The sequence below is a fragment of the Limanda limanda genome, chromosome 13 (genome assembly GCF_963576545.1).
Source record: "Limanda limanda chromosome 13, fLimLim1.1, whole genome shotgun sequence".
NCBI classification, from domain to species: Eukaryota; Metazoa; Chordata; class Actinopteri; order Pleuronectiformes; family Pleuronectidae; genus Limanda; species Limanda limanda.
The window spans coordinates 4,776,295-4,801,219 of record NC_083648.1 but is presented as its reverse complement, the minus strand read 5'-3'; the positions used below and the strand labels follow the sequence as shown (position 1 = coordinate 4,801,219).

Below are 24,925 nucleotides of genomic sequence, written 5' to 3'. Positions count from 1 at the left end.
GTTTGGGGGGGGGGGGGGCTGGGCATGGAGTCGGCTGCAAGAGAAGTAAAAAAACATCTGTGTTTGAGAGTGTGAGTCACTGTTTGCTGCTGCGTACGAAGGCAAAGACGCACATATGTATGAGGATGTGTGTGTGTCTGTGTGTGTGTGTGTGTGTGTTTGTGTCTGTTTGTGTGTGTGTGTAGGAGAGTGTATATACGTGAGCGTGAGGAGTGTGAATGTGGGAGGAAAGAGTGCAAAATATATCACAGTGATAAGTGTCACCTGCAGCTCCTTCCTCTGTGTATATATAATATATATATATATATATGTGTGTCTGTGTGTGTGTGTCTGTGTGTGCGCGTGTGTGTGTGTGTGTCTCTGCAGGTTAATTATGTCTTGATCTTTGTGCTTCAAGTTGTGTCACGATCTTTAAATGTGGAAAGTAGCTGATGTCTATTTCTGTATCCATGGCTGCTTTTACTTTCTTCATGTTCAAGCTGTTTGATAAAAAGCTCATTGGAAGATGTGTGATGATACACACACACACACACACACACACACACACACACACACACACACACACACACACACACACACACACACACACACACACACACATACACAAACACACACACGTGTAGACGCAGGGCTTTTGAAAAACAGCATGAATGAGGATGCCAGGCCTCCACACTGGTTCAGCTGAATCAGGTCACGTCTCATCTGACGAAGGTCGGATTGAGATCAACACGTCTGCAGATGGACGATGGTTCAGACTCTGTTTTTTTTAGACGTTTCCTTTTTGCCAGCGAATAAACCACGAGTGAATAGTGAGTGGAATCACTGCTAATGAAAACTCAAGTATCTCCGCAGGTATTCTAGTTCCAATCCAAACCTGCTGGTCTTTTATTCAATGTTTTATTCAACCTCTTAAATGTAGAAAAGATTCTCAATGTTGTGATTCTGCCTCAGTGTAACCAAGCTGCTGCTAAATGAAGGATATCATAAAGGAGGATCTGTCAGAGGAATGTGATGAAGTATGTGGAGCTCGCTGAGTTTTTCCTTTCACTCAATAGCACAAAAGACTTCATTCTCGCGACTGAGAAGTATTTTTTCCTTCAACTCACATCTACAGGTTCTAGTTTGATAAAGTGCAACGTGTCATTCTGTTGCTTTTCCAATTCCTGTGTTCCTCTGTCCTCGGTGCTGCTCACTGATTGAACCCGTGTGAAGCTGTGGGCCGGAGCTGTGAGTGTCTCAGGTCCGGAGCTTCGTCCTTCAGAGGCAACAAGGCCGTCCCACTTAGAGAGCTCCTTCAAACGCCTCCAATAGGTGGATCCTATCGCAGGATTCATTGGGTTTTGGTGGAGAAACATTTCTCAAGAGGTAATAGCAGCAGCAAGAGAAGAGAGAGGTGCAACTTTCCTCTGTAGACCAGCCTGTGTCATTTCAGTTCAGCCTTCGTGGTCTACATGGTCCTCAAGACTTCCTCCTTCATGGACCATGTAGACAAGTGTTTTTTACTGGTTGTGAGATTAGGTGAAGAACAGAGGAAGATGCTGGAGTTGTTGTTGGTGAGGAAGAGGAGAAGGAGACCAATGACACAACCACACAAAGCTTGTTGCTATTGGTTGAGGCTGTGAGGTAGCCGGTCAAATTTCACCAAAAAGATGAACTCATCGTGAAGTCACGCTGAGGATTCACTTCACCACAAGAAGTTTTATTCGCCCCTCGTCCAAATGGAAGTGTAGGGGAGGCGTTCCTGGATCTGTGACTGTTTGAATCCTCTTTGTTTCCTCATGATGCCTCTTTCCTCCTCTTTTGACAAATAAATGTCACAATGCATTGCAGGGTGTTGTCTTCCTCCTCACGTTGCAGCTTTTGAACCGGCCTTGTAACAGCAGGTAAAAGTGATGTTTGTGATCTTTCTTGCCACCATTGAAAATAAACACCGGATTAATTGGGTCCCTAATGCTTAAAGTCTCGTTTTAAGGCACAATAAGCTTTTTCCCCACAGGTTTACTTTCAAATGAGAAGCAAGAAAGTCACAAACTACATGTGCACGACAACCTGTGTGTGTGTGCACTGTACATTCCCTGATGCAGGTCTCCAGGGCTGCTGCGTGTCCTGTGGTGAACATACAGTACCCCACCCCCCCCCTTCGCGGTGCCATCGGCAAAAAGCATCTGAACTATCGAATAAACAGACTGATGCTACCGAGGAGCAGATTAGAACCTGCACCACCATAAACAAAATGAGATTGAGCAGATCTCATTTTAGTCTAATAAACTTTATGTGTTTTATGTTTGTTTTATGTTGCATGACTCTTTTCCCGCCTGTGTATGTGTGTGTCTGTGTGTGCGCGTGTGTGTGTGCGTGTGTGTTAGTGTGTGTTTGCTATCATCTGCATGTGTGACTCACCGTGGACTGGTGGGCTCCCTCCACAGCGACTCCATCCTTGGTCCACTGGATGTGCGCTGCAGGCTTGGCCCCCCGGGTCACGCAGGTCAGGTTGAACGGCGTCCCGGCCATCAGCAGCAGCTCCGGGGATCCGTCCACCACCGGGTCCTCGGGGGGGACTGCAGGACAAATACAGGCCTTATGCAAGTGTGCACACGTGCATACAAATAAATATGTTCACAACCGGAACGTACTTTTCATTTGATCATCCTGTAATGCAAATAATGTTGATGCCTTGACCTTTAACTTTAAAAATCTTGTTTCTCTTTGACGTTGAATTATTCACATCCACCAGAAGGGTGGAATCAAGAGTTGTCAAACTAGATGTTGAACTTTTGTTCAGCTTCCACAATCCACATTCTGGTTAAATCCTGGTTAAAGCTTTAAATCCAAGCTTGGATTCAACCTCTGAGTTACACGTGAACTTACTGCAAACACATACTGAAGTATTTCTTATTTCACATATATCTGCTCTCTTTCTTTTTTAATCTCCACCTCCGTCTGGCTTAAAAATAGGTCTTATTTTTGACATTTTCACCAATTTCCTATGAAATAATAAATAGATCTATCAAAATTAGGCATATTTGGAGGCTTGATATACTTGATAGAATTTAAAAGAGGCTGTTGAAATAGAAAAGCTCATTTCGTGGATTCTGGATAAAAACATGATTGATGCATCAAATATAGTCAATAGTTGATCCAGAGCTGAAAAGCAATAAAAAAGAATGCATCTATATCAATCATGTGATTTCAAGAGGGAATTTAAAGTGTTTTTAAGAATGAACAAAGGAACATTTGTTCAGAGAAAATCTAAAGTTCCAGTTAAAGGTAAATGTCCACTCACTGAGCACGTTGAGCTTCGCCCTCCTGGAGCGCAGCGCGGCCTCCGTGGCCTGACACTCGTACAGCGAGTCATCGGACAAGCCGGCGTTGGAGATCTCCAGGTTGTACTGACCGATGTCCAGCTGCCTCAGCACCCGGTACCGGGGCCAAGCTGCAGGAGACACACAGGGAAACAGATGAATGAGCTGCGCTGCTTTGTGATGGAGTTTCTGTTTCAGTTCGTCACACCGGGGTTTATCTGCAGGTCAGAAACACCCGTTGAGATCGGAAAGTGAACTTTCGGAATGGAATGTAAAAATAGTGGAAAACATGAGCCGCTGTAACATTACTGTTACAGTCATGAGTCACTGTAATAGCGAAGCCTTCACAAACCACCTGAGTCAGAGGAGAAAATCTTTATTTTATTTTAAGACGAGTGAGCGACGAGTTCCAGGCAGAGAAACTTGGAATAAAACTTTTCTTTTGCCATCAAACTATTTTCCAGGGTGAAAATGTAAATGCACAGGGGAAGGAACACATTTTTAACAGAAGCTATTTTTCACCTATCGTGATATTTCTTTTGTTCAAGTGAATGTAGGAACATTAGCTGCCCCAAAATATTCAACGCCTGCCATGCGGCTTAGACGGGAAAAGCAAAAGAAGAAGGAATATGAAACGAGTTTTACATATAAATTAACAAGCCACTGAACAGGGACTAGTTTCTTATAAACAGTAGTGAAAACAGCTCCGGATGTTTTTCTGTGTTTATCTTCTATTCGTCCTTTATTTTATTGAGGTTGCAGCAGAAAGCTTAAAGATGCATATCTCAAAAATGTTAGGAAATAAAACAGTATCTAAATGGATGGACACCACATAAGGAAAGAGGTCAGTCTGTTTACTTGTAAAACCCTGGATGGTATTTGTCCGACTTCATTCAGAGATAGGGATCGTGCGAATGGTGCATGATCATTTATCTAAAGTTTTAATAAGCGCACACACACTTAGCATTTACTAAATTGATTTGAGGGTTTTGAGGAGCTTTTTAGAATAAGGAGATCATGGGCTGCTCCTTTTATATAAACAACACAATGAATGGTGCGAATGCAGGAGAACACACACACAAACACACGCACACAGACACACACACACACACACACACACTTAGCATTTACTATATTGATTTGAGGGTTTTGAGGAGCTTTTTTTTTTAGGAGATCATGGGCTGCTCCTTTTATATAAACAACACAATGGAATGGTGCGATGCAGGAGAACACGCACACAGACACACACACACAGACACACACAAACACACACACACACACACACACACACACACACACACACACACACACACACACACACACACACACACACACACACACACAAGCCAGCAGAACAGAACAGTCTGACACAAACAGCCGAAGGGTTTTTGCACAAACACTGATCAAGCATCGACCACATGCGCAGCGTCGACTCCAGAATCAAACACAAAGTCGGTCCAATTACAACACAACCACCATCTCTCTCTCCGTCTGAACCCTCTGCCGCTCAGACAAAGACATAATTGAGCGTGACGTCCCACTAGGGGGCGCTCATTGATGCTTCGTGCCCAATCCTGATATGACATCATGGATTCAGATGGCAAGAGGCAGGCAACTGGGGTTCGGAGAGAAAGGGGGGTGACGTGGATGGAGGGTGGGGAGGGGGGGGGGCGACAACAGTATTAGTGGAGATTACATCATCCACTTCGCAGCATAGCAACCACAGAGGTGAATGCACCCCAGGGAGAAGGAGACGAAGGAGGAGGAGGAGGAGGATGAACAAAAAACATTGCCACCACTGACGCCTGCAGGTAGGGAATAGATGGATCCACATAACAAAGACACACATGTGCAGTGTGTTGCTGGTTCAATTCCCACATATGAAAAAGGACATTTTCTTTACATGCATTTCATATTTTGCACAACGCGTCGAGAAGCTGTTTTTGATTTATTTTTATTTTTTTACCAGTGAATAAACGCAGATCTCCTGCATGTGTGTGGGAGTTCAAACTGCAGGTATGAATTTACTACCACCCACTCTGTCATTAAGCTGTGTGGAATCAGACAGGGCGCATAACAACAACCTCTTACACGTCACGGTTCATGTAACACAACGCTGGATAAGAATCATTAATGATATTTGTAGGTGCAAGTATTGACGATGTATGAGCTTCTCCTCTATGAATCCGTTATCGTTCTGCTACCGATCGGTGTCGGGCTGGAACTTGTTGTGGTGGAAGATTTGATTGTGGGTGATCTCCTTCATTGAAATGTCTCGTTCTGCACCAAAAGAAAAACGCCACCAAAACACAAAAGACGCATCGACTATGTGACACGACTTTTACAAATAAAAAAAAAAGAAGCTCATTTGATATTTGGCCCTGGAGGTGCAGGCGGCTCGTATTTCAGCCGCGGAGGAGCTCACTGTACTCAGCTGTAAGTGGCTCTCGCAGAAATTTATGAAAGCCATATCGCAGCGGCGCGTGTGAAGTGGAACAGATCAGCGCATTGGTCGGGTCAATGTCAGCGGTAGGAGCCGCTGCCAGAGTGAAAGAGAAGATGAAGATGTGGCGAATCAACTCTGAGCGACCGGCCGCGGCCGTGTGGGCTGGTCGCTCGGAGGCTTTGGAAAGGATTTGGAAAACCCTTCACGATAAAAAATAGCAACACAAGAGGAGCCAAAGATTGAAGGGATGTGAGGAGATGACGGAGGGGAAAGGCAACAGAGAGAATCGGAGGATAAAGAACAGACAGGAGGTGATGACAGACGGGTGAAAAGCACGAAGGGACAAAGGGAACAACGTGCTTCTCCAACGCTGGTGTGTGTTTGTCAAAAGGCTGTGAAGACAGAAAGAGAATTAAAGACAGGAAGCAGAGGAGGGGAGAAGAAAAGCAGGAGAGGGTTTGAGAGAAAACACAACAAGCCAGAAGCTTTGATGATGAAGCTGTTTGAAACACACACACAGGAGCAGAGAAGAGAAGAAGAGGCCATTTTGTGACATTTTGTTGGTTGACGTCCGGCTGCTCCTGAAAAAACAGCCACGATTTGATACTCTATTCCACGAGAGAGAGAGAGAGACAGAGAGAGAGAGAGAGAGAGAGAGAGAGAGAGAGAGAGAGAGAGAGAGAGAGAGAGAACCGGTTATTAATTTCATGATGCACACGTGTGATTCTCCAACTGTGACATGACATGATAACACTGGAAGACGAGTGGAGGAGAGGCAGAGAGAGAGAGAGAGAGAGAGAGAGAGAGAGAGAGAGAGAGAGAGAGAGAGAGGGAGAGAGAGGAAAGTGAGAGAGATGTGCCGACCTTTTCTGAACCTGTGAATTTAATTGAGTCGAACACAAGATTCACATCACATGTCAGATTACCTCTCGAGTGACAGCATGTACAGTGTGTGTGTGGGTGTGTGTGTGGGTGGATGTGTGTGTGTGTGCGCTTTAGTGTGTGTGTGTGTGTGTGTAGTCTCATGTGGATGATTTCACAGTGTGAGGGTAGATGGGACTTATAGGCTGAAGGGGAACAACGTATATGAGTGTTAATGTACTTATTGTTATGTCATCTAATATTCAGGAAGGTTATGTTCTTTTCCTTCGTCCGTCTGACTGATATTTTGCAGGATTCCTCAAAACCAACGAAATGGTTTATTGTGCGACTTGGTGGAAGGATGAGGTTTGAACCAGGAATGAACCAGTTCAACTCTGGTGCAGATCTGGATCCGGAGGTGGATCATTTTTATGACATTTTTATTGATCTCTCAGGGAATAATTCCTGGATCTAGATGGAAAAACAAAGGCGGGCACGAGTCGGGGACGGATATTTACGAGTGTGTGAAATTTGCTGCAGATCCACATAAAAATGTGGATTTATTGAACTGTTGGACCTTTCGCGGAGATAAATATGTCGTTCTAGTTTTTAATAAACTTTATGGCTATACAGTAAAATATCAAAACTCAATTACAACTGTTGTCATAAGGGTTTGATAAAGACATCTCAGGACAATTTTATTCATCAATCATCAATGTATTCATGATGATTTTTGAAATAGAGTTTAATACAGGTCATAAAAGCTTTGCCCATAAGTGGAACAAGAGTTTGGATGTAACATGAGGACAAATATGTATTTTGTATTTTTTGCATCAGTGATCCTGCTTTGATTCAAACACAATAAAAAAGTAAAAGTAAATTGAAGTAAAAATGTGGAATATGGCCGAAGTGGCCACTAAATGCAAAATAGCAGGCTTCCTGTTGTGTTTTTCCAATTGCAACTACAGACTTTTTTGTTTGTCTGGTCATGATACACCTGTATATTGATTTTTGTGAAGACCGGTCAATGTGAACACGTTCCAGGGGTCTCGGGGGGGCACCGTTGAGCCAATTTGCGACGCCCATTGAAAATTCCTTCAGAATACGTAAATTTTCACCACTTTCTAACTTTCTGCAAATTTTGGTAAGAATTTGAGCATGGTAAAGCCCTCAAAAAGCCAATTCATTTGCCTGAAAAATAATACTACTACTACTACTAATAATAATAATAATAATCCTTACAATTTCAATAGGGCCTCACCTGACCTTTTATGTCAGTGCTCGGGCCCCAATAATAAGAAATTGTGATTCAATGTCAGGTTTTCAGAAAAAGTCGTTCGTGTTTAACAACAAATTTGCGGGTGAAATAATTTGATGGAACTCTTTTCGTCAACAAGAGGCTCTTAACGGATTATTTCATTTCATTATCCTCCCTCCTTCATTATGAAGTCGCTCGTTTGAGGGACAGAGACACGTCTTCATCCTCCATCCAATGAAAGTCGGGGGATCATCCTCATTTCTTGCCAAAAATCCATCTCGGGTGCAGAGGGACAGCGATCGGCAGCTGCAGTCATAAAAAACGTCATCTCTCACTAATTGTGGCTTGAAAGTATTCAAAGGAAATGGAGCTGAGGGTCAGTGAAGGACATTTTTTATGCCTCTGCCGCCTTTTCTTTTTAATTGTCACATTTCTGACCATTTCCTGAGTGTCGTAAAAAAAAAAGAGAAACTGTCTCCGGTGGTTGTGTCTCCGACCCGTTGACTCATCTCACTTTTGTTTGCGTCTCTGAAGCGCAGCGTGTTGAACTGTTGCTCTCGCAGTGAGTCACTCTGGACGACGTGCGTGTCGGCTTAAAATGTAAATGTGAATGTGTGTCTGCTTTTGTCAGCACTGTGAGGGATTTTCTCTAATTCAGCATGATATACAGGACTCATTTCTGCCCAGATTGTCACTCACACGCCTCTTGGCTCTTAACTCCCCCCCCCCCCCTCTCTGTTCACTCTTCATTCCCCTTAATGTTGGAAAAAAAAAAAAAAATCTTGCACATTTCAGCCATAATAGCTTTTGTCAGGGTTCTTATAGTCGAAACGGGAACTGGAACCGTAGCCGAGCTTCACTTTGATCCCTGCAGCTTGGTGGAGCCGCTGGGATCTTTCTCCCCCTCTCCTCCCCCCCGACCCCGGGGTTTGTGTCCCCTCCAACTCACCTCGCAGACCCTCGCCGATGCCCAGCGCCAGGCCGTCCTTGGTCCACTGGACGATGCCGCTGTAGTTGAAGACCAGGCAGGACAGCACCACCCGCTCCCCCAGCACCACCGACTGGTCCGCCGGCTCCTGGGAGAAGCGGACGCACCACGCTGCAGCAGAGGGACAGAGAGAAGCAAATCAATTCCGAGTTCCCTTCACCGTGACCTGGCCGTGAGCTGCCATCTTTTACTGCTCTGTATTGAGCCACACGGTTCCCTGTCCGGCCGTATCGACTCCTGCTCGTCCGTACGGAGGCTGCCGAGCTGATTTGTTAAGTGTGTTTATGGTGTTTTTATTGTCCTTTTTTATTATGTGCTTTTATTAAGAGTTTGATTCGACACAAACCTTGTCTGTGGGTGAAATGTCTCTTCAGGGACGGTGAGGTCTCAGAATGTATGCCTGAGTTTATGCACGTATACATACACTGAATGGTAGGACGCAGGAGAATTAACACTTTTTTCATTATAGAAATAAAAAAAATACATATATATGAATTCTTCTCCTGAGTGGTTCCAGAATGCTGTGGCTAAATTCTGCATTTTGTCACTTCCTCTGCTTCTGTTTCGTCTTTCTTCTCTCGCCCACTTTCCAAGGTTTTCCCTGGACTTCACTGAGGCTTATGTGTGTCTCTGCGTGGGTATTGTGTGTGTGTGTGTGTGCGTGTGTCTGTGATTGTGAGTTTGTGTGCGAGTGCATGGATGTGTAACCGCGTGCCCGCCTTGAACGAACATCATTGCCAAGCTGTGATACAGCCTGCTCTTTTTCATCACACAGTACAAAGGATTTTGCTTACACACACATATTTCCTCCTGCAAAATAAGCCTTTTGGCGATTGCAGTGCCACTAAAATACACGAGTGTGGAAACTACAAATGTAGCGGCGGCATACATTAGCGCTCTCGCATAAAGAGAAAGTGTCAGGTGAGGAGAGGAGGCTCCAGCCCGGCTCAGTTTTCAGCCGTTTGCATCATCAGGTAAAAATTCTTTCATATTCTGGAGAAACTCTTGCAGGAAGACGCGTTAATTAAGGGAGAGAAGGAGACCGTGGCGACACACACACACACACACACACACACACACACACACACACACACACACACACACACACACACACACACACACACACACAAACACAGAATCTTACACAAACAGGAGCTCAGGCACACATGCAGCATTTGATTCACACCCAATTTATGCACTCATGCACACACACACACACACACACGTACACACACACACACACACACACCTTACTGACTCAGTCACACACATGCAGCTGCACACTGAGTTGCACTCACAGCCTCACACACACACACTTCCACACACTTCCACAGAGTTGGTGTTTGTCTTCCCGTGGGCGATTCTGTTCTTGGATCGTGGTTAAAACAATCCTATTAGCTAATTAAGGCAGAACTGGTTAATGAAGCCGGCCTCGGCTCGGTGGGAAAGCGTCTCGGTGGGATTCAGCCACAAAGGAGACGACAACGGGAGATTCAGGGATTCGTCAGGAGGATTACATGACCTGTCGTCTTGTTTGTGACGGAGGCTCCTTCACTGAGGCTGAATCTTCACATCTTTAAAGAGACAAACTTTCCCTCTGAACACGGAATCAAGACGATTCAGCAGCGACTGTGAACCGAGCGCTGCCTTCTGAAGTTAAAGGGAAAGTCGTCTCTAAAACATTTGAAATTACTATTGTGAAGCTGTCATTTTGTTGTGTTTTGGTTTTCCCCTGGTTATTCTGGTCCAATGATAACATAATCAAAAAGTGTAGAAAGATTTGCTCTGATGTGGGAACAGTGAAATGTCCTTAAAGGTACATTTATGCAGAGCAGGGACAGAATTCATATTATAAGAATCTACTGCAGGTCGACCATTTTGACCTTTTACAATATCCTTTATAAAATCAAGTAGACATAAACTTGAGAAAACATCTATAAAGTAAAATAGACTAAAATGAAATACAATAGTGACGTACAACCAACAGTTCAACACAAGTTCCAGCTCTTTCTCAGGCTGTTGAACAAAGTTGTCTTGAAACACAACTTGCAAAACACTTATGTCAAAAACTTTATCATGACAAAATTGTATATTTAAACATCCAGTATGTAACTCGGGAAGTAATTAAAATGTCTTTATTCCTTAACACAATTTACACCACCCTGAAAATATGAATGTTTGATCTTTCCATAACCCAGATATAAGCGATAATAATGAAACTGGAGTCAAGTTCGGCTCTTTGACTTTCAAGTTTAGGAAGAGACAAAACTGTGGTGAGGGAAGTGGATGCTGCTTCCTACAGAGAAGAAGAAGAAGAAGAGGAAGAGGAAGAGGAAGAGGAAGAGGAAGAGGAAGAGGAAGAGGAAGAGGAAGAGGAAGAGGAAGAGGAAGAGGAAGAGGAAGAGGAAGACGGAGCTGCTGGGATGTGATATCCTGCTGACATGAGTGACTTACATGTGGGTCATGTTATGCATGATTTATGCAAAATTAACAGCTATTACGAGTATGGGCTCGATTCCTCGTGTGTAACTCTGCACAGAACAACGCATGTTCTCCTGGGACAGACTGTGATGTGTGGGTGTGTGTGTGTGTGTGTGTGTGACAGAAAGAGAGAGAGAGATAGAGAGAGAGAGAGAGAGAGAGAGAGAGAGAGAGAGAGAGAGAGAGAGAGAGAGAGAGATAGAGAGAGAGAGGGAGAGAGAGGGAGAGAGAAATTGTGACAGAAAGACAAAAAGGAGCAGACAGAACATTTCTGCTTGTGTGTTGCAATATTTGAGAGCAAAGTATATCTGCGTTTGCAAAAATGTGGGTCCATATTAGTGTGTGTGTGTGTGTGTGTGTGTGTGTGTGTGTGTGTGTGTGTGTGTGTGTGTGCGGCCTGTCAGCCTGCAGCAGGGACTCAGATTGCGGAGGAGAGAGCTGCACTGACAGAGAACAGAGATGTAATTAACCCTACGGGATACCCCCCCCTCCTCCTCCCCCCCTCTTCCCCCAACACACACACACAGACACACACACACACACACTCTCAGTATTATCTCCATGAGTTCTGAGGACGTTGCATTGACTTACATTTATTTCCTGGAGACTTTATAACCCTAACTGTAATTACCAATTTTGTGTAAACAGATTTAGACCCACACATACACACACACACACACACACACACACACACACACACATACACACACACCAACACACACACACACACACATACACACACACACACACACAGACACACAAACACACTTTGAACTTACTTAATTTTAAAAGTCAAAATGTGCTCTTCCTCACTTTTCTTCCCTTTTCCATGCTTCTCTCTCTCCATCATCTCACTTCTCTCGTCTAACTCTCTCTTTCTCTTCATCCACCTTTTTCTTTTTCTTTCTTTCTCCTTCCCACCTTGTTTCATCTTCCTCCTTTTCCTGTCCTCATTTAGAAAACCTTCACTCATCTTTCCTCCAGCCTGTGTCGTCCCTTTGTTCTCTCGCTCTTCTTCTTCTTCACTCCTTCTCTCCATCTTCTCTTTTTCTCAGAACATTTCCCTTCTTTGTGTTTTTCCACCATTCTCACTTCCTCTCTCCTCTTTTCCTTCCTCCCGTATCGTTCCTCTCCTCTGCCTGTTTCCTCTGTTGGTCTCAGCCTCCCTCCTCCTCCTCCTCCTCCTCCTCCTCCTCCTCCTCCTCCTCCTCCTCCTCCTCCTCCTCCTCCTCTCTTTTCATCTGTTCCGTCTTTACCTCTCTGCATCATTACCCTGAGGGATGATGTTAGGTATATCTCCTCTTCCTCTCTCTCCGTCTCATTGCATAATGCACCCAGTGGTACAATAGACACGGCTTCACAATTACAGCCTCCATGTCCAAACATATTATCCTTAATAACTTTTGTCCTATTTTTCCATCAGACAGTTTTATTAAACCTCCACACACATAATATCCAACTCACTCAGTTCATACTCTTAACTTTTAAATATAAAGCACACACGTCGCACTGCATTTTAAATATACTTCTACATATTTCATGATAAACAATGCGACGTGTTCAGATTTAATGGAAAACGTAGACTTTCCTAGAATCGAGCGACTGAAATCCTGGTAGAAAACATGAACATAATTCTGATTGAGAACAAACACATGGATCTGAATTGACCAGACTTTTTAAAAAGGCCTAATCTAGGACGAGCTGCCTCATGCATTTATGCAGGAAGTTTTTTCGGGGGGTTGAGTTTGTCCTCGAAACGCTGCATAAATTGCAAACTGCAGTGCGGCCGTTTAATGTCCGGAGCCCACACGAGACAAACACAACAAGCAGCGCTACAAACTAATTGACAAAATACAGTATTTGTCTTTGCGGTCGCTTACAGCACACACAAGTGTTCACTGATCTCAGCCCGGCTGGATGAGTCACACCCACAATATGAGTTATTGGAACGTTTTCTGATCCAAAACACCTCGACTGGTCAGTTTGGTTATCGATGGTTAATGGGGTCAAGCTACTGTCAAGTCTTTTCTACACTATATACAGAAGTTTAAGGTTTATTTTACAAGTTATGAATTGCATGTTGCATTGGATGTTTCATTGAGCCAAGGCAGAAAGTTGCACTAATAACCTGCAGCTGCACAAAGAGCCGTTCACCTCGGATTCAAAGTACAGGGAAGCTCGAGTCGGGACACAGAACCTGAACTGGAGAATCAGTTTTTGCCCATGTTGCTGCCACAGAGCGATGGTCTGTTAATAATAATGAACATATCACAACAAGTCCAAATTGCACCAAATGTGTCACTGCACTTCCTTTGGGCCTGAACACATGACAAGTGAATTTCTGGAATCATTATGACTGATACTCGTTTTCTTCGGGGTGACAAGTACTTGTCAATAAACAGCTTCTTGTCTTGAGTTTTGATGCCTGTCAATTATCTGTGCTGTATCTTTCACATCTTCCCACAATGACCAGTTTCCCATTAATATTTGTCGCTAGGGATCAGAAATAAAGACAAAAACAAAAACACAACCTAAGCTGACAGTAACTGTTCCTGCAGGTTTTTCACGATATCTGTTCCAGTGTCGAAGGCTCAACATCATATCACTGCTCCGTCAAACCAAATCTTACCTCTCATGCACTCCTATTGTTTGAGTTTTGGGAAATTAACAAATATAAACCTCAACTGCCTTCATGGCTTCAAACTGAGAAGTTATTCAAACTGATAAGAACAGCGGTCACAGTCTGGACTAAAGAAAGCTTCCAGTGTTGGAGCTGAAGACCTCCTGCATTGGCTGCCGGAGGCCAAATGCAATTTCCTGCAAGAAAGCCGTTCCTATGCAGAAATGAGACGACAGTTTGTGAGGTCTGTGACCCTGAAGCCCCCCCCCAACTCCTCACCCTCCTCCTCACCCCCAACCCGAAAAACTGCCGTGTATTCATGTCCCAGCTCCGCCTCGGGGCTACGACTCGCTCCCATTCCGACCACCACACACCACTCTCGTGCAGGAGGGCGCACGCTGCCACTGCGTGTTGTGTGTGCGTGTGCATGTGTGAATATTGTCCGTGTTTACACGCATGCCTGCATGCATCTCTGTCACTGTTGTGTTGCATATGCCGTGTGCATATATTTGCCATTTCTGAAAAGGCAGCAAAGGGCAAAGTGTGGACGGCAGATTTACAAAAGTGTGTGTGTGTGTGTGTGTGTGTGTGTGTGAGAGAGAGAGAGAGTGTGAGGGGGGGGAGGAAAGAGAGAGTCACAGACAAAAAGAAAGAGGTGAAAGAGAAGAAGCCATTGGGGTGAATCTGGTTCTGAAACTTGTTTACAGAGGAAATTTCACATGATCTGGCATTGACTCAGATTCAGTCTCATTTCACAAGAGGTCAGAAGAACCTTTTGATTTCATGAACTTTATATCTAATATCCATAAACATGAGATATATCATGTTTGTTATCATTTAGTTGATTTTACTGAAACGCAGATGCATCTTTGGATTGAAACAAGGAGGAACTTTTGTGAAAACACAACTTCTTATCATGTGTTGACCCCTTATCTCCACCAAGGCCCAGTAAAGGTCCCATTCAATTACAAACAACTTATAGATCAACTCCCAAATTCAGTGTGATGGGAAAAGTTCCTGCTTTTCTTTGGTGGAAGTTCTAGACTATGGAGATGATCTGTTTATTCCTCAGCTTGTCTTCACATGCTGGATAACGTTTCTCATGGGACATTCATTACAAACTGTTAGTCTCTAACTCACCATAGTGACCTTTACTCAAAAGCAAATTGGTCTTTTCAGTCACTGGTTTGTTAATAGAAACATTTCTGAGCACAATTCCTCCTTTTTATCTTTATCTGTATATAAATATGTTTAAACTGAAGGTGGAAGCTCATCAAACTTCATTGTATGGACCTATGGCTTTTATGTTTTATGCACCTAACTCCTATAATAATATACAAACTGATTTGAAGCCAAATAAAGTTTGAAGTTCTGTAGATCAAGTTTGAATGTTTATGTGTTTGACAGTTAATTCCTTTCATCCTTGTAACAGACATTTTTAATCTCAGTGGGTTAAACAAAAGCTATTACAAATGAACAACAAGTAACCTGGGAGTTGACTTTATCTTTACAAAAAATTAAATGACTTATGCACAGATCAATTGTGATCAAATGTCTCGTTAACCTTCAGACTAATGGATGTGTCACTAGATTATTGACATGTTTAATGAGACCCGTGCATGAGCTTTACAGTTTCACACGGCTCACAAATGTGAGAAATGTACGAGTGACATTCGCTTGTGAAATGCGACGCTGCCAAATACCACGGGACCTGCTCCTCAGCCGTGTTGATCTGAACGATACGTCTCCATCATCACTGCTGGCAAAGCTCTCACGCTGCTGATAGATGATGAGAGAACCAGCAGCGAGAGCCAGACTCAGATGTTGGATGTGACGGGAAACAGGCTTTAATGCATCGTTGCGTCTTATTGGATTTGTTTATTAATTGGCACTTGCTATTGAGATGTTTCAGCTCCATTTATCCTCCTTATATGGGAAACAAACCACTGTTGGTCCATGCAGGTCTGCAGCTGGGTCTTCAGGGTGATTTCTGTCCCGTCTCAAACCTGTGTGAGTCCCTGCAGTCGTTTCCACACAGAGTTCAGATACACACAGCGACCTGTTTGTTTGTGATTAGCCACGAGGGGCGTCTGCATCGTTCCTCCGGGCTGATGTGTTTACTGCTGCCTTGTTTATTTTGATGTTTCCGAAATATCCTCCATGCAATATTTATGCCCCCGAAGCACACGGCATTAAAAGTGACAGAGATGAACACGGACGCAGACAGAGAGAGAGAGAGAGAGAGAGAGAGAGGGAGGAGGAGGACACAGAGGGACGGACACGGAGATCATAACTGTGTCACTGTGTGTCCCGGCTCGCTCGCTGTTTTCTGTAAACAGCAGCTCTGTGATTTCCCAGAGTCCCTCTCTCCGCCAAACACTTTTTATTTCCACGCACAAACACTTGGAGCGGAACAGAGGAGCAGCGTGACGCCCACCGCAGAGGAGCAGTTATTGGAAATCACACACACAAACACACACACACACACACACACACACACACACACACACACACACACACTCACACACTCATCCAGGGGGCAGTTAGTAACGTGTGGATGCAGAAACACACAATAATACACAAAGACACGTCACATAAAACTACTCAGGCAAACCACACACACAATCACTGCACAAACTACACACATACTCACACAAATAATTACACTTTATATCCTTTTTGCTTGGTGACATAAAAACATCAAACTTGATTTATGTATTTACACGAAAGTCATTGGAGGGATTAGATTTCCTGGTCCAGAAACACTGATCTACTGCTAATTTACGGATCACTTTTAATGAGAGTGCCCCAGGATTACTTTCACTATTGCTCTTAGTTTTTTAATCAATGTGTTAATGTCAGAGTTGTAAAGGATAATTTCAAATTTTCTCACAACTTGAGTTTCTTATTTTTGTAGTTTGGGCCTCATGGGACAAAGTGCTGGAGCCAGATGAGAATAATTAAAACAGATTTAACTTGTTTATCAACTTGATTCTGACCCAGAAATAAAATAATGATTTTGGGGATTTGTTTAAAAGCATTTAGGTTACAAACTTCTTCCATCTAAAGGAGACATATGATATAAAGTTTGTTATTTTATGTATTTAAACGTTCCTCAAAGTTAAACGACCCAAAGTCATGAGGTCCTCACACAGAAATCCTCTCTGATATGATGTGATAACGAGGAATCTTCCATCTTTATCATTATTTCCACATGTACATTAACAGAGTTCTTTCCTCACATAAACTCATCCAACTCTTTGTTATGTGCGAATGAGGAAATGAAGCCGCGTGTCTCCCGGCTCCTTCAGGCTCAGGAGGAGAAACTTTGTTAAAGGTTAAAGGTCACAGTAAGAAAGTTACCACAGAAACTGACGGAGAGCAAAAGTCATCTCGGTTTCTGGCTCTGGAAACTCAAACCATGTTTCTCCTCCATCTCTGCAGGATTCACAAACTCTGAGTTTTCCTCCAAACCTGGAACCGGGCCCAGATAATCAGATCAGCAGAAACCAACAGTTCAGCCACGAGATCTCAAACTCTTCATGTGAAGGTGAAACCAAGACTTGGTTTGTTCATTTCTTACAGTTTACCGTTATCTGACAAACCTTGTTTAGACTCATGTGACTCCAATGTTTCCATGTTCCCAGATGTCAATAATCAACTTTGTGAGAACAATGATATTATTATTATCATGTGTTGACAATGACCGACACAACAGGATTCAAACTAAACCAGAACTAACAGTCACAGAGGAGCAGTAAACAAAATCTCCTACAACCTTTCCTCTAATGTTTACTCCACCAGGGAGATTATTTGTTTTTCAGTGAGATTAAACTAAAACTAACTTTCCCCACTTTCTTTTACACGTTTAACACATTTTCATTAATTTCTCAGAGAAGAATTCATGGATCTTGATGATATTTCAGGGAATTGTACGTCGATGAGTGTGTGAAATCCAAATTTTAAAAAACAATGAATTTAAAAAGGGGGAAAGCTGAGGATCACTCTCGTTACTTTTATAATCCGATTTCACAAATTCATGTCCTGTGCGTGTGATTAGTATTTAGTATAATCGAGACCTGCATGACTCGAGAAGGATAAAATATATTAAAAAACTCTCATAGTTTTAGTTTTATACAAAATAAGAAGACATAATAAAAAGAAAAGGAGTTCAGAAATTAAAAGAAAAGGTTGAGAAGGAGACTATGGCTACACACACACACACACACACACACACACACACACACACACACACACACACACACACACACACACTCAAATGAGAAGGAGACTATGGCTACACACACACACACACACACACACACTCAAATGAAGCCACATGTAATATAGTGAAGTTCCGTTCAGTAAGAGCGAGTTCGTTCTAATCATCTCTGTTCTGCATCCGACCTGATTACGGAGCGGTGGACTCCAACCAACTGGCTTGTGTTAGTTTCACTCTTTTCCGGAATAAAAAAAAAGAGAGACACACATGCTCCCAGGCACACACACAGACACACACACACACACACAGACACACACACACACACACACACACACAGACACACACACAGTGGCAGCGATCCCCTCCCCTCTCTTCCTATCTGCTTCTCCCTGCAGCTCTCTCCCAGTCTCTCTAATTGACTTCTGCTTTCTTACATTTCATTTCATCTCTTATTTCAGTTTTTATTTCCCTCTTTTTTTTTTTTATGATCCTCTCCGTCTTCAATTATTCATCCCTCTCTTTTTCCTCTGTCTGATTTCTTCCCATCTGGTCTCGGTGATGTTTAATTCACCTCTTCATTTGGAGGGAAAGGGGGTTGGGGGGTTGTGGTGGGGGGGTCGGCTGCTGTGCGCTGTTAATTGGTTTTTAAGAGTGGTAAGTACACACACACACACGTACCCGCACACACATTCACACATACGCTCTTGCGCTCCGACACACACACACACACACTTAAAACACACACACATCCCTCCCTCCCTGTTAGAGCACACTGTACATGTCTGCTGGCATTAACATCACCAAATGAGCATGGAGTGAAAAACCATGTGAGAAGAGGAGGGCAATTGTGCATGTGTGTGTGTTTGTGCATGTGTGTGTGTGTGTGTGCGTGTGTGAGTGTGATTGTGTTTACATATCTATCCAACTGTGGACCCCATGAAATACTGGACGAGCACATTAAAAACCCAGAACATGAGCCGCTCTTCATCTTCCTCATCGTGCTGTTAGCACTGATGCCTCAGAGCAAGAAGGTTCCCGGTTTGACTCTGGCTTCCTCCCACAGTCCACAGACATGGAGGTGTCATCATCATTCCACCGGCGTATCATTACAAACTGAGAAGCTCTCTCTCTCACTTCACTGTCTCGCCAGATTTAAACCCTCATGTTTCCATCATCGCCGATCGGAGCCTGAAGCGATAAAACACCCGTGTGCTGCTGAGTCAATTGACCCGGGAGTGAATGCAGATTGTTGATATTCCCATTCAAGACAAAAGATGGATGTTAGTGGGAGTTAGTGGGTTTTTGACCAGTGGGAAATGGGCTTTTCAAGAGCTAAATTTACAGCAGGACTGGTATCAACAGAACAAGGGATTTGAACAAACACTGCACCACTGGTGTGTGGTTCAAAAACAACCACCAGCTCACTGAGCCTCCACAGAGTCAAACTCACTTCCTCAAATCTTTCAAGCTCAGCAGGTTTTTTGGTCAGATAATGAAGACTAATTTTCCTTGAACCTTTGAATGTTGCATTTTACAATTACTTGAGCTTAAAACCTAGGATCTCATCCCCTTCTTTATCGGACACTTATAAACTCTGTCTTTCTTGATTCTTGACGTTGGACATTGAACTTCAGTAATCCATCCACCTGTCAGGGATCAAACCCACGACCTTAAAGCTACCCATCAGTTTTGTAACTCTGCTCTCTTTTCTTTTTTTTGGCCTTTGAGTGTCTCCTCAGGATGCGACTGTTCAAAGAACAACACGTTTTGCCGAGGATCAAACCCACAACCTTAAAGTTACCAAACAGTTTGCTGACTTCCTGTGTTCTCCTCTGGATTCGGCTCTTCAAAGAACAACAGGTTTTGCTGAGGATCAAACCCACAACTTTCTAAATGGTCCTGTTGCCTCTTGTGCCTTTACACTGGGTCACCGTGACCTGTCAGAGGAGGTCCCACATCTTTCCTTTTGATGGCCCCGGGAGGAGAGAATCAAAAGAGGAGCGAAGGGAAGAGTAGTTCTTAACTAAGTAGCTCAGGACTCTGGCGGGTCGCCTCCTGCTGGCCTGTCTGCAGCCGCCCGCTGCCTCAACTCCTTCAGTCATGCTTCTGAGAGGAGTTCAGGTGCTTTGTGAAGTGGATCATGTCACTGATTCTGTGATACTCTGGATCGTAAACAGCACAAACGATCAAACACAAACACAAGAGCCTTTATACTGTAGTTGAGTAGAATCTTGTTCCGAATATCCGCTAGCTACCAATATTTATGGATCCATGTATATAAGACGTATAAACTCTTAGAACATCGTTCTTTTAACCGTCATTGTTTTTTGACAGTTAATGTTTCTTGTGCCATCAAGATTCAGACGTAGACTCAAGTAAATTAAAGTTAAACTTTGCATTCTGACCTGCAGCCTGTGCTGGGACGCCCTCGGGGGAGGTGCAGTCTGCGGTTAGAGACAAAGTCGACTGCTTCACGAGGTCCAGTGGATTCGTCTCCACCCAAAGTGGGGACTCACTCCGCTGTGAGTAACTCAGCTCACATGCTATAAATTATAAGGCTGTGGGTTCAGGCTTCAGTTCACTCGGTGAATTCTGACGTCTGACTTCCGAGCGAGTGACACAAAGAGTCGCTGCTCGACTCGTCCTGACCAGACGGCTCAAAGAGTCAGAGGAGGATTGAGAAGATGGCGTGTAGCTGCCAATATACATCACTTACAATATACACAGTGTATGTGACGTATATAATTTACGAAGTGTATACACTACATTGTGATATCTGTCTGTCGAGCACAAAGGATGCAACACTGCAGGATTATCTGCAAGACATTTGACAAAACAAGTTGTTTAAATGTAAGAAATAATAAAAAATGGCTCGGTTTGATTTTTTTAAAACCAAAAGCATAAAAACTGATATATTTCGATTTTTCAAAAAACGTTTTAAATAGTGTTCCCCAAAGTACAGCAGTACAACAGTCCACTGTTGGCGGGGCAGGAACGTATGTGTGTGTGTGAGGAGTGGGGGTGGTGCTTTGTCAGTTTGTGTTTTTTGGTGCATGTGAGAGTGAACGCGTATGAGTGAGCAGGTCAATGCTGTGAACGCTGCATTCGATAAAAATTAGACTGAGTGCACGGATGGATGTGGACGTGTGTTTCCTCGAGCTTCTGTCTTTCTGAGGACCGATGTCTGTCAGGTCTTCACTTCCTCTCACGGAGCCGAGCTTCGGTTTGATGGTTGAACTTTGGAATCAGGTTTAAGTTACAGTAAGAGTCCATATTCGTCGATGAGGGTCCTTAGAGGAATAGAAGAATATGTATTTGTCAGAGGAGGAGGGTAAATCTACCAAAGATCTAAAGTTTTGTACAGAACGTAGTTTGGAATAAACTGAGAAGTAACGTCGGGCACTTATTGTCTATTTTTATCACTTGACTGCAGAAACACATATCATCACTTTCGGAAGCTGTTAATATCTAATGTGGTGGCGCAAAAAAAAAGCTGAGAAATCCAGGTTTTCACTTTCCCTTTGGCTTTGAGTCGGTTTCCAACTCAACCAGCGGCGGCTTCGTCGAAGCGTTTTCTGCTGAAAACAGCTGCTTGGTGAGAGAGAGCTGAGGTGAGAGAGCTGAGCGAGCCGGGGAACCTGCTTCTTATTATTATAAATGTGCAAGAGTCCTAAAATAAAAGGTGCTAAAAAAGCTGATGAAGAGCTGCAGAGTTGGGTGATTTTATGGGAGTTAAGTGAGGTGAGAATCCTCTTTTTTATTAGAGGAAGTCGTTTGATTCATAAGCAGAGCGTCTGCCGAGCGGAAAACTTTCGCTCATAGGATCAGGTCTAAAGTTTACAGAGATATTATTCACGTGAATATGAGTATTCAAATGAAATTATGCATAATGTCTATAACACTAATCTTCATGTCATGTCATTTAAGCAGCTCACTTAAGATATAGATTGAACCTTTCACTACAAATAATAAATGACGCACTATAATGTGTAGATGGAGAATATTGAGGTTCTCTGGGTTTTGAACATTATCAAGTCATTTTAGACATTTTAATGAAAAATTATTACATCCTATATGTGTTAAGATCACGGTGCTCTAAGACCTTTTTACTTTGTGCCTCCTGCATGTGTGTTGTTATTTCATGTGTTTCCCCTGTTTATTTATGTTGTCATGTGCTTGTTGTGTTTACGTTGTCAGACCATGTGTTTTCTGTTATTGTCCGGAGACTCCGCCCTCTGCTGCTTCCCGCTCTTTGTTCCTCTCACCTGTTCCCTATCATCACCCTGAGTGTTTGCCTCATTTGTTCACCTGGGTCTTGCCTTTGTTCCTCCTCCTATATAAGCTCAGTCTTTCTGTTGTTCCCTGTCGGATTGACTCGTTTGTTCCCTGTGAGAAGCCATGCCAGTTTTTTGAGGTCTGTTTACTTGATATGTTATTTGGATTTCTGATTTTTGAAACCTCTTTGTTTTTCCATTTTTTGGAATTCTGTTTTGACTTTTTGGATCCTTGTTTTTGCCATTTTTTGAAAGAATAAAATAGGATTTTTTGCATTTGGTCTGCGATTGAGTCCTTATCTTGAGAAAGCCTAACAATATGATTACATTACACACTGGGATAAAGTGGAAAACATGTTATTATAATAATGGAATTTAATTGAAGCGCATGGCGTTAAGATCAAATGTTTGTGTGAGTGACATAAGTAGTTACATTACAGCAGCAACTTATAATAGAGTGTGTGCAAGTACCTCCTCTGTGTGTGTGTCTGTGCGTGTGCATGTGTGTGTGTGTGTGTGTGTGTGTGTGTAGATTCACTCTACATTCCCCGACAACACTGCAGCCACATCATTAGCCACATCCTCTGACTCCAACCTGGACGTCAGATCAGAGGAACGGAACTAAGTCGGGAGCAGATTAGTCATTATCCAAATAACGACCTCGCTCGGCAATGGCTGTGCGATTTCCCCTTCAATAAGAATTGGTGATGTGAACTCCGCTGAGGCAGAGGAGATGAGATTCTGCTGTGAAGTGAAACAGTGAAGAGAGGAATAACATCGCCGCAGCCTCACGAGCACGAGGAGAGATGGAGGATGAGGGTTCTCTAATTTTAATGATGACAAATAAAAAATCCGAGCCTCTGCTGCCACATAAAATGAAATGTTCCTGTGGTTTGATCTAATTGTTGATGAGAGTTTTCATGGAGTTGCTGCAGTGATGCTGCAGGAGCAGGAGCCCGGGCCGCCGTCCAATGAATAAAACAAAAACCTGAATGTAAATGTCAAGTTCTCACAAAGAGAAACAAAAAGAAAAGGTCCGCAGGTTAAGAGATTTGTTGCGAGATGTTCTGGGTAAACCGTGACCTTCTCGTCAAAAAGGGAAACGCACATTCATGTGTAGCGCTCGGTGTGCGACTGTGGTCAGCGCCTCACAGTATGCAAAGTGCGTCTCTCGATTTCCATCTCGAAAACGAAAAGCATGAAATATCACTTACACCCTCCGACACGAGAGCACGATAACAAGTTTCCAAATAGAAATCTGTTCCCGAAAGTCCGGGTGGAAATTCAATTTATTTCCTTCAGCGCCGCTGACAGAAACACACCTCATTTGCATTTTATTTTCTTCCCTGCATCTCAAAAATTCACTTAAAATTCCTTCCCGCTTCCCACAGCGACTGCCTGACACTTTTTCTCGCAGTTCCTACATTTCCTAATGCATAGATATAATAGAGCTGCACTGAGCGGCTGTGAAACCTTGCCAAAGCCGAGCGTCGGAGGCCCTGCTTCTTTTTCTTTTTCTTTTTTTTTTTTGTCAGAACTTCACAAGCCGGCAGCATTCAACATTCATCGTTTCTTTCCTCTGATGTAAGTGCAAGATACCTCAGCTGCTACAGACTTTGAAGATCTGATCTCGCTCCTGCAAATAATGTACATAAAGTCACGACTTGTGTGCGCTGATCTGGAGTCTGTCACATGCTGTGTGTTTTAGATTGGAAGTGTAGTTTAGGGAATCGCTCGACTGAGGCCTGATTCAAGAGACACGTGTTGAGACAATCTTTTGAGAGTTTGAGCCCATTATTCATTCTAATTCTAAATATTCAAGAAACTTGAAATTATCACTTGGATCACATGGTTACATCGGACAAAATATACAAAGAGAAATGTGAATATTCAATTCAACAGCTGCTGTTTTGAAGCCTCTTGTTTCACATTGTGTCCGGCGCCGTCTTTAAGTCATTTGATTTATAAGTAGAGCGTCTGCCGAGTGAAAAACTTTCCCTCATAGGATCAGGTCTAAAGTTTGCAGAGATATTATTCATGTGAATATGAGTATTCACATGAATAATATGCATAATGTCTATAACACTAATCTTCATGTCATGTCATTTAAGCAGCTCACTTAAGATATACATTTAATCTTTCACTACAAATAAGAAATTACGCAGTGTAATGTGTAGATAGAGAATATTTAGAGGTTCTCTGGCTTCTCTAAGTCATTTTAGACATTTTAATGAAAAATTATTATCTATCCTATATTATTACATTACACACTGGGATCATGTGGAAAACATGTTATTATAATAAAGGGAATTTAAATGAAGCTCATGGTGTAAAGATCAAATGTTTTGTTGAGTGACATAAGTAGTTACATTACAGCAGCAACTTATAATAGAGTGTGTGCAAGTACCTCCTCTGTGTGTGTGTGTGTTGTGACAATGTTTTGAGAGTTTGAGCCCAATAATCATTCTAATTT

At 43.0% G+C, this 24,925-nt stretch overlaps 1 protein-coding gene across 1 annotated transcript in view; it reads right to left on the bottom strand.

Annotated features, from left to right (window-relative positions):
* The window catches only part of kirrel1b (kirre like nephrin family adhesion molecule 1b), a 33,719-nt gene extending 21,117 nt beyond the window's left edge, over nucleotides 1–12,602 (bottom strand). Inside the window, exons 1-4 of the mRNA XM_061084530.1 lie at nucleotides 12,593–12,602; nucleotides 8,817–8,966; nucleotides 3,284–3,433; nucleotides 2,401–2,558 (exon numbers count right to left, since the gene is read on the bottom strand). Coding sequence (XP_060940513.1) covers nucleotides 2,401–2,558; nucleotides 3,284–3,433; nucleotides 8,817–8,966; nucleotides 12,593–12,602 — 468 coding nt within the window. The remainder of the gene's footprint in view (nucleotides 1–2,400; nucleotides 2,559–3,283; nucleotides 3,434–8,816; nucleotides 8,967–12,592) is intronic.
* Nucleotides 12,603–24,925: the final 12,323 nt, after the last annotated feature.